This window comes from Histoplasma capsulatum, genomic scaffold (genome assembly GCF_000149585.1).
Source record: "Histoplasma capsulatum NAm1 scaffold_5 genomic scaffold, whole genome shotgun sequence".
Classification (NCBI taxonomy): domain Eukaryota; kingdom Fungi; phylum Ascomycota; class Eurotiomycetes; order Onygenales; family Ajellomycetaceae; genus Histoplasma; species Histoplasma mississippiense.
This window is the reverse complement of record NW_001813978.1, coordinates 2,436,226-2,446,395: the sequence shown is the minus strand read 5'-3', so window position 1 is coordinate 2,446,395 and position 10,170 is coordinate 2,436,226. Positions and strand designations below refer to the sequence as shown.

Sequence of the window (10,170 nt, the reverse complement as noted above, 5' to 3'; positions counted from 1 at the left end):
CTCCTGCTGCTGATTTTCACCTTCTGTTTCTGAACTCTCCTCGTCCTGGCTTATGAATTGTTGCTTGGTTCTTCAACAGAATTTTGGTGTTGAATATCACCAAACTGGCGAGGTTGACGAGAAGGTTCGGCGGTAACACCAGGGATCTCATCTTCTACACTAAAAAGAGTCCATTCGACTAGACGATCTATCCATCTACCAAGGCCCAACCCACGCTCACGGGTCAAACGTTTCATTTCAGCTTCATCCACCTCCTCTTCATCGTCTGTTTCAGAATCCGAGAATTCTGAGGTTGACACCGAATATGAGGAATCAAATGCGGAATTTCGTCTCGACACGGTCTGATATACCCCGTCATCGAAATTGTGGTCCCCTCCGTGGCTTGGCGTGTTTACCTGGCTAATGTGGCCGGGGGACATTGCGGCCATTTCGCTGTGTAAGCTCTCATCGACAAAGTCCGGGACAAGTCCCACAGAATCATCGGATATTGAAGCGCGATCTTCAGAGGTTTGCTCAGTGAGGCCGGCTGCTGTCATAGAAAGGTCTGCTCGGCTGCCAAATTTGCTGGCCATATGGGAATTGGAATTGGAGGCCCGCCGTGAGAGAGCAACGGGCGTTGATAGTCCAGATCGCTGTCTCCGACCATAGTTACGATGTGAAAGATGAGAGTAGCGTCGCCGCTCCTTATCTGGAACTTCCTCGGATACAAGACTAGTTGAGCTATCTCGCTTCACAAGCCAACTCTGTCCTTTTTCTTCACGGGTGGAAGACGATAACGCCAGTCCTGCTCGCAGGAGCCACTCAGAATCCTGGTGGGTAGCAGGGCTATATAATTTTGGTCTCAAGGTAGTAGAACTTTTAGACCTGCGGTGATGGCGAGTTTGCTCGGAGTCCATGTTGTCCAACTTTGTACGACTCATTCGGGACAATGTTGGGGTGGTTTTTCGTTTTGAGAGGTTAGTATATGAGGTGTTGCGAGACAGTATCGGCGGTGTTGCAGGAACGGAAGCACTGGCAAGGTAAGACGATGTAGCATGGTGAGGACTATATGGGAATCGCCGGGAGGGTTCCCGCTCGTCATCGTTTGAATAAATGTAATCGGGATCAGGTCCATCATCCCCATCAAGAGGAAATCTGGACGTCAATGGTGCAAGTGAGATATGATGAAGCGAGGTATGGGAACGACGAGAACGAAAAGAGCCCTGTATGTAAGACTGCGATAAAGGCTTTTCTGGATTTAGCAAACAATGTAAAGTGCTATGAACTTGAACGCATTGGCTGGTGCTCATACCTCCATAATTGAACCAGAAAAGTATAAAACAAACAATACAACTTGGCTGTAAAAGATCGATGACTTTGGAAAGAAGAATGACACCCTGATGGGCGCCTGAGGGGTGGTCCGTAGTATGCTGAAATTAGCAGACAGATTATGGCCGGTGGATGAATTACTCGGGCCACAGGAAGCGAATGTACAAGTGGAGGTTCTGTCTCCAATCGATGCAGAAATGAAAATTGTTTGACCGAGATTCATCGCTTGATCCAGGTCCAGAGCCATGGATGAACGGTGTTCAATAAAGTCACGTGATATAACCAAAACCCAGCTATTCGACGTCAGATTGCTAGGAACGGCAAGACAATGACTCACTGGGTCTATCAAGTTTGCAGTGAGAGGAAAATCCTACGGAGAAGAGACACAATGGTTGAAAAGTGGAGTGGATAGGTGAAACCTGTTCCACGCAAAAAGGTTCCAGAAGAACGTGGATGGATTCAAGTAATGTATAACGGCTACTTTTCATTTCGGAAGACTGGATGTGTTATACGATTTGGCCCCTGTTGACTACAAACGCTTCCAACGCTGAAATCGCTGCCCACAATCGATTTTCTGCTTCGGGGAATACCAGGGACCGACTCTTATCGTAGAACACTTCGTCGTTCACCTCCTCGGGATGTCGAGGAAGACAATGCATGAACCGCCAGCCCTCTTTGGCACCCCCACGCTTTGCTAGATCAGAGGTGATCTGGAAACCTTCGAAAGCTTTGATTCGCTTTGCTTTCTCAGTTTCCTGTCCCATAGACACCCAAGTGTCTGTCACAAGAATGTCTGCATCCTTGACGGCTTCCTCCGGAATGTAAGTGTGAGTAATGTTTCCTGGGGACTTGACCCCCCCTCGAGCTTTTTGGATAAGGTCCTTAATATGCGAAGGCATTTCATAGCCCTTGGGCGTCGCGACAGCCATGTCAACGCCAAGTTTGGTAGCCCCGATTGCCATATCAAATAAAACATTGTTCGCATCTCCAACCCAGGCAATTTTTCGTCCCTCAAGGCCGAGACTAGAATTCGACGGAGTAACGTTTTGCGGAGGCGGGAAAGCTTCATGGATAGTCAGGAAATCGGCGATAGCTTGCAATGGGTGGAACGTATCGCAAAGAGCGTTGATGACAGGCACCGTCGAGTGTTTGGAGAGTTCCGCGATATCGGAATGTGGGCCAACCCGGGCCACGATGCAGGACACCATCGAAGATATTACTACTGATGTGTCGTAAAGTGACTCATTCACGCCAAGCTGGATATCGTCCTTCCCTAGAAACATCGGGTGTCCGCCCATAGAGACCACTGCTGCCTCTGTTGAAACGCGGGTTCGAGTACTTCGTTTGGAAAACATCATGGCGATAGTTTTGCGTGACAGCGACCCGTTAAGCGATTCTGGTATCGAACCAGACTTCATGGCATGTTTATGTGTCGAGGCATTGCGGACAAGTGTCGTAAACTCAGAGGGTGTCAGGTCTGCTACAGAGAGCAGGTGGCGCGGGCCTGCAGCACTTGTGGAAGAAGATTGTCGCAATTGCGAACCCATGTTGCGGAGAGCCCTGGCTGCATTTCGGGATAACAGCATTATGAAAACAAGTTAGAAGACAACAGGAGATAAATCGATTTGAGGACTGTGGTGACTTGTAATAAGCTGCAGGGGATTGGTGAAGTACTGGGTTATGCTCTAAAAAAAAAAAAAAAAATAAAGAAAAGCAAAGAAAAAAGAACAAAAAAAATGCACTAAGTTGGAGAAATACCGAACGTGGAAAGGGAGGCCTGAAAGAATATCAGATATGAACTGGAAATCTTTCTGAAGGGATTGAGGTTGATCCAATTGAAACTTGCCAGGGTGAGCTGTTATCCCTTCGATGACTGACAGGGCGTCATCTTCCTTGTCAATGATCCCCGAGCTACAGTCACAGATGGAGATGACTAGAGGCGGTTATCGTGCGAAACGCGGGCAATATTACTAGTGGATCGTATTTTATTATAAGATATTATTGGCTACGATTTACCGAAAACTAAAATGTCGAACAATTTGCCGTCAAATTTATTGGTCAATACACCAAGACACTTTCAAGATTCCAAGGTTACCAGCCCTGGAGATTCCAATGATCCTACGAGGTAATTACCAATTTTGGAAACAAGCTGAGTCATCACTTCATCCAACATCGCCAGCCATGCCTTGGACTGGATGGTCTTGGAAGACTTCAAGTTCAAATTGTTATCTTCCGGAGGTGAGACGCCAAATCTTCTTTCATCAAAAGCTGGAAGAGCCGGCCCATGTTTCTTTGGAGATAGTATTTAAACTACCGTTGTTGCTCAGACTGTAGTTCGCAACCACCATGGCTGGGGACTCGGCAGACGAATGTGCTCCTCTGCTCCGTGGGAATACGGGGGACCCTGATGCACATCCCTCTGGGGCGTGCTCTATTTGTTCGAAGGGGAAGCCCAAAGTCTCGTCATATGAAAATCCGTCGGAATCCACACCCCTTCTCGCTGATGGAGCAAGTCAAGAAATCCGATATTTGGGGGATGTTGGCTGTCCACCATCGTCCTCCCATGAGTCATCTTCAGTCCGGTCGTCCACAAAACAGGGAAAGAGATGGATCACCCCACCTTCATCTGTCGCACTGCTAGGCCTTGTGCTGACGATAATAGCAGTTCTTGGGCTAGGCTTTGCGAGCCCAACTATTATCAAACAATATACTGAGAGCGCCTCAGTTTTTAAGGCGACTGATGTGTCCGTCAATTCGTTTACACCGGATGGAGTGCAGGCCAGAGTTCAGGGCTCCTTTGTTCTCGATGCGTCACGGGTGCCAACGAAATTTGTACGTGATCTTGGGCGCTTTGGAACGTGGTTAGCAAGAGAGATCAAAAGCGACGCGACTGAAGTCCAAGTTTATCTTCCGGAATACGGCAACATCTTGCTGGCAACTGCGACCATACCACCGCTGAGAGTCAGTATCCGTGATGGGTACACAAATAAGATCGATTTTATAACGGACTTGAGACCTGGGGATATGGCTGGAGTTCGAGCTGTGGCGAACGACTGGCTCCAAGGCCGCCTTGGCCAGCTGCGCGTTAAAGGAGTTGCTACAGTGCGTCTGAGTTCCGGCGTATTATATCTCGGATCTCAGACTATTGTGGAGTCGTTTGTTTTCCAAGGTCAATCCTTGTATAGTTTTTTCAGGGTCCCGAGCTTAAATTAGACATGTTTAGCTAATATTTCTTATAGACCAAGCCCGCCACGGTTTCCCTAAGTTCAACATCACGAAGTTGGACTTTCATGAAGTCGCGACACCAGGACATCAAAAAGCCATGGAGGTGGACGTTTCAGTGCTTGTCGTCAATCGGTATCCGGTCAGGCTCACTATGCCACCGATGGGCTTCAAAATTTCTCTACCAAACTGTTCTCCTAGCGACGCCTATATTCTAGTAGCTAATGCTACAACGGACCTAGTTCAAATCGTCCCTAATAAGCCCGTGAATATCTCTGCTAAAGGTCTCATTGGTCAACTTTCCAATGCCTTGACGACTGTTTGTCCTGGTACCAACTTTTCACCTTTAGATATTCTAGTTGAAAATTATATCAGTGGGCAAGAATCGAAAATTTACATTGGCGGAGGAAAATCTCCTTCATCTAATTTGCCAAGTTGGATAGAAGGCTTTCTGAGAAACGTTACTGTTCCTGTACCTTTTGCAGGCCGTGCGCTTGGTCATTTAGTTCGAAACTTTTCAATGACCAACGTTCATTTCTCCCTACCAGACTCGCTCGCTAAACCTAATACACCTGAAGCACAGCCTATGGTTTCCGCGTTGGTCAAAGCAGTAATCGGTCTTCCCAGAGGGATGAACTTTTCGTTAGATGTCTCTCACGTTCGGTCCACCGCATATATTTACTATGAAGGAAAAGAGCTTGGTTTCATAAATATAAAGAAGTGGCAAAATTTTACCGCAACTCGAATCGAGGACGGGCAGCCTCCGTCTGCAGCGTTACTACTCCAGTTTGATGTCAAGAAGGCGCCATTGCAAGTCACCGATGAGAGCACTTTTTTGAGCGTCGTCCAGGCTTTACTACTCGAGCGCAAACCTGTTCGTTTACATGTAAAAGCAAAGGTGGATGCAGAAACAGACACTGCTATTGGGAAATTCATAATCCGAGAGATTCCAGCCAGTAGTAACATTACTGTGAAGCGTACGTTTCAGATACCATGGTTGTCGTAAATTTATTGCTGACATGTCATCTCGTCTAGCGCCCATGAGCGGAGGATTTTCGGACTTCAAGGCTACTGTGGAGACCATAGAAGTAGTAGAAACTACAGAGTCATCTATTCTTCTTGGATCAAAATTGAAATTCACAAATCCAACTGAGTATTCAGCGGACATCCCTTTCATAAATTTGCGAGTTGCGCACAACGGAACCAACGTTGGCCACGTGACTGCTCGAAACCTTTCGATATCACCAGGATTGAATTCCGGCATTGAAATATTTGCTCTCTGGGATCCATTGCAGTTTGGTGGGAAGGATGGAATTGCTGCTGGCCAAGACCTGATTTCTCGTTTTGTTTCAGGTTGGTTAACCATACTTAACTATTCAGCTTAACAACTACTCTAACCCATTTTTAGGGTTCAATACTTCCATCGCCCTTAAGCCGCATCGAGACATGATTCCCGTTCTCCCTAACTTAGGGACGGCATTATCGTCTCTGGAGCTGGACATTCCGGTTCCCAAGCTTGGGGCACCAGAGGATGATGGTCAACCACACTTCATTAAAGATGCAACGGTATTGTCTGCTCTTGCCGATATTCTTTCTGAGCAATTTTCTACCATGTAAATCAGACGAATGGTGCACCATTATCTGATTGCTCTCCCTACCTAAGTTTCACGTGTGTTCTACCACGCAAGACAGTGACAAGGACTGACTTGTATATCCTTGGTCTTGGTAGTTGTACTTGTGGTCTTCGACTGCGGCATTCACCTTGGCTTCACCACTCTCGTCTACGACACTTCTCATTACCTCCATTGATGCAACAGCATTCTACAATCATAGTGAGCCGGTAGGAAAGATCAAGTATGACCATCCATTTAAGGTACCGCCTGGGACTTCCCAAACACCCCGGCTGCCGGTGGAGCTAGATCTTGGCGGCGCAGGATACGAAGCAATCCGCGAGGCATTAGGAGGGACATTAAAAATGGATGCCGTCGCTGACGTCGACGTGCAGCTCGGAAACTATTCGAATACAGTGTTCTACAAAGGAAAAGGGATCGGCGCGAAGATACGGATATAGATCAAGGTTTCCTCAGCATACGAAATGGATTTTCTGGGATAATCTCGCTGGTTTCTCCTTATCTGTTATGGAGTAATATGTTGGAGTTTTGAGGTTAAAATGTCTCTCGTGTGCCGGGAAGGGCACTTCCAGGGGATTGATTTCATTGGCGTTTAGATGTGTTTCCTGGAGGATAACTCCGTAAAGCTTTCACTACTTTTTGACTTTTTTTTTGGGCGTTGCATATCTATACGTTGGGTGTGTTTTAATGCTTTTTGTCAATAGGCACTTGAAGAACTCTTTCTCGCCATTCCCCACCTAGCCATCATTTATCCTATGCTTTATCGATGTTTCTCCCATGATGTTTCCATTCTGTGATGTGTGGAGTACGGATTCAAAAAAACGGGGGGGAAATTATCCTGCTTGTAAGACGCTAAGAATCAGAAAGAAAAGGGTTTTGGATGGATAAATAAACTCTCTCAGTTTTGGCTCTGGTATCATCCCGTGTCCCTCGCAGCATTCTTATAGCATTCCCAGCTGCCAGCCCTGCTCGTACACGAATAAGAATCATTCCAACTCATAAGTCTTGCAAGGATGAGCTTCTGATCGTGAGCGCCCTCAAGATGATGACAATGAGAGAATGTGAAGTACCAGTCGGTCATGATTGTCGTCTGGCGATGAGATTTGTCACGATCTTTCCAATATCTCTGCGAACTAGACACGTGGACGAATGGCGGTAAGTCTTCCTACTCCTGGACAAACCATTCTGGGTTCCATCTCACCTAGTGTCGGCCTTATTTGCTGGATTTCCCGGCCAGGTTCCTTCACATCGGTTGCCAATGTCCAATCGATTTTGATCTAGAGACACCGGCCTCACCTGCAAGCGAAATACCAAGTAATCTCCTACGATGTACATACTTCTCGTCTCCTCGGTGCTGACTGTATAAGTTCCCTGTCAGAGACTCACTGCGCAAATAACAACTATTTGATGTCATAGCTGCATGTTACCAACCACCGACCAACTGGTATTATTAGAGTTGACGATTATTGATCCCCTCTTCTTCCCATTCGAATGTTTTTTTTTTTTTTTCACCTGTGCACCGCCGAAATCATCCTGTCCTGCTAAGATGGCTCCTCATGAAAGTCCTGAAGCCACTGCGCATCTGATCCACTGTATGATATCACCAACTTTTAGTGTGGTGATAAAGATAGAACCTATGATAGGTGCTTCGATATTTTCGCTCTAAGTAGTCAAAAACATGGAGAAGTGTTTAGGAATCACACGTGGTTTGATAGAGGACCTCTTGTCTAGTTTAAACCTGGCCACCCGGCCTGCTTACTGGATGGCAAGGGATTGCTTAGCATACTTCTATACCCTCGCGCCTCGTCCAACTGAGCCACGGATAATAAGCTTAAGAGGAATATTACAGAATACCAGCAAATTCATTTGACCATAACAGCTAAGGATGGCAAATTAACTACAGTCCAATCCTCACACAAACCAGGTGACCTTATGCTTTGAACCCATCTTTCATTGTCATATAGTATTACTGCTATGGCTGCTAGTCTTCCCATACTCAATCATTCAAAGATGAAATTACCCTGGGATTCAGAAACCGCATGCTTGGGCCATAATCTGCGCATGGCCATTTGACTCGCGGCCACGAGCATATGACGTACGTTTGCAGATGGGAGTTTGTCTCCACAATCAGACTTGGCTCGTCCAAGGCCATGCCCTCTGTCGTTGCATCTGTTTTGCCAACGGCTGCTGGTCTCACTGGACAACAACGCCTCTACTTTGTCATTGGCCCGTCCCCTTCTCTTCCATTATTTCCGACTGCGATGCCTATTGCATCCTCCGTCGTTGGGCAGCGATAGGCATGGACGGCAACCTTTCCACTTCTCTCCTCCTTTGATGCCGCCGCAGACTCTCTGCCCGAGATTCAATGGTCAATCCTTGTCTCGTTTGCTTCTGATATCTGCGGTACTACCCTCCGCTTCAGCTGCCAATGTTTCATTGACATATTATCATCTTCACTGCATTTTCTTTTAAACTTCATGCTCCTCCTTATTCTGCTAGATGACGTCAGAACAGACAGTCCTCTATGCCCGAGCGGACACGGGGGTTCGTTCTTATCTCCATTCTTGGCAGGTGACTGAGTCGTTTTGACAAGCATGTCTCTGCCTTGGTATGACCGGCGTACTCCCGTATTTTCATGGTGTATATAATCTACACCTCTGCCCCTAGCTCAATTCTGGAGTTTATGATCTCACTCTTTAACACATAATCGCTTCAAATCCAGCTATACGTCTAATTCTTCTGTTTTGGGTGGGTAGCACAAACTTTTTTTCTTTGTTTGCCATGACTGGAGTGTGATAAGTTAGTATTTTGTCTCGGAGAGCAAACAATCCAGGTCGATTATATTTATATTGAGTTACCATCAACATTATTTCAACTTGCAATCGGGATTCTACAAATCATTCTACAAACTTTTCGATAGGGCACGATCAACTTTCTCCGAATCTTTCAAGCCAGAACACCTCATATTCTCCCTTCTCCTTCATTCCGAAATTTTCACATAAATCTCCTGAATTCCCAAGCAAATCCGTCTACTCGATATCAGTCTTGCCTTGATTTTTCGTGTAAACTTCCGACTTACTCCCGGAGGACTATCGATATCTGTCTTGTCCACTCCAGCGACCTGAAGAGGATTGCGAGTAACAAAATCAAACGCAAAGAAGAAGAGAGCAATAGATTCTATCATATTCCCCAAATCTGTGATATATCCCAATATCGACATACTGTCGGCCCGTGTTTTCTTCCATTTTGGCATTAACCAGCCACGAAACGGTACTATTGAGCGTGGTATCGTTCCTCACAGCCATGTGCAAGCACCTCGTTATCTATAAATGTGGAGCCATAGAAACGGTTTTCTCCCAGGAGTGCACCTGCACCAGGAAGACAGGAGAAAACTACAGCCCCTTGTACTGCGGAATCTGCGAGAATTGCCAGGGTGGAGATGGTTAAAAGTGAAGGATGTCGAACATGTCGATATGCGGTCTGTTGGGAAGACGGGATATGCCCCTGGATGGCTGTAGGGTTAATTCCCTATGGGCTGCTCTCGATGAGCACAGACGGCTGACCTTAAATTGGATTTTGGGGTTTTTTTTTTTTTTTTTTTTTTTTTTTTCCTTTAACCTTTTCTTTCTTTATGGCCTTTGTTTTGTGCTGTCTACGACCTGCCCTTACTATGCTGTTTATGTTATTTTCCGTTTCTCTTGATTTTTATAACCTTACTTGGTATTTTTTGATACCCTAACGATATCACGATGTTAAGATGTTATGAATAAGAGAAGTACGTTCGTATTGTTTTTTCCTCTATTCAACCGCTACGGCAATACATGAACAGAAGGATTTTTATGTGGGCCCCAGGCTGCTACCTGGAAAACGCTGAAGATCGAGATGACTATTCTTACTTCCATCATATATGTATGGGTTTCTATCATTTGAGTTGGGATCTTACAGCTATCATACACCTTCCTTTTTTGCTCTGCAAAGAATAGCTGTTTATAAAGAAGTTTCAATTTTT

The 10,170-nt window shown here is 46.0% G+C and overlaps 4 protein-coding genes across 4 annotated transcripts; 1 reads left to right on the top strand and 3 right to left on the bottom strand.

The window, feature by feature from the left end:
• Window positions 1–50: 50 nt before the first annotated feature.
• Window positions 51–896, bottom strand: HCAG_05588 (predicted protein; the record flags this gene model as incomplete). The annotated part of the gene is made up of 1 exon (XM_001540071.1): window positions 51–896. The coding sequence occupies one exon, from the start codon at window positions 894–896 to the stop codon at window positions 51–53; it is 846 nt and encodes a 281-aa protein (XP_001540121.1).
• Window positions 897–1,814: 918 nt separating this feature from the next.
• HCAG_05587 (ornithine carbamoyltransferase, mitochondrial precursor) lies at window positions 1,815–2,855 on the bottom strand (the record flags this gene model as incomplete). Its single annotated transcript, XM_001540070.1, has 1 exon — window positions 1,815–2,855. The coding sequence occupies one exon, from the start codon at window positions 2,853–2,855 to the stop codon at window positions 1,815–1,817; it is 1,041 nt and encodes a 346-aa protein (XP_001540120.1).
• Window positions 2,856–3,654: 799 nt separating this feature from the next.
• HCAG_05586 (predicted protein) lies at window positions 3,655–6,601 on the top strand (the record flags this gene model as incomplete). The annotated part of the gene is made up of 5 exons (XM_001540069.1): window positions 3,655–4,410; window positions 4,574–5,507; window positions 5,566–5,883; window positions 5,939–6,096; window positions 6,260–6,601. The coding sequence occupies 5 exons, from the start codon at window positions 3,655–3,657 to the stop codon at window positions 6,599–6,601; spliced, it is 2,508 nt and encodes an 835-aa protein (XP_001540119.1).
• A 2,028-nt stretch (window positions 6,602–8,629) lies between these two features.
• On the bottom strand, window positions 8,630–9,381 carry HCAG_05585 (predicted protein; the record flags this gene model as incomplete). The annotated part of the gene is made up of 3 exons (XM_001540068.1): window positions 8,630–8,656; window positions 8,890–8,946; window positions 9,241–9,381. The coding sequence occupies 3 exons, from the start codon at window positions 9,379–9,381 to the stop codon at window positions 8,630–8,632; spliced, it is 225 nt and encodes a 74-aa protein (XP_001540118.1).
• Between the last annotated feature and the right edge of the window lie 789 nt (window positions 9,382–10,170).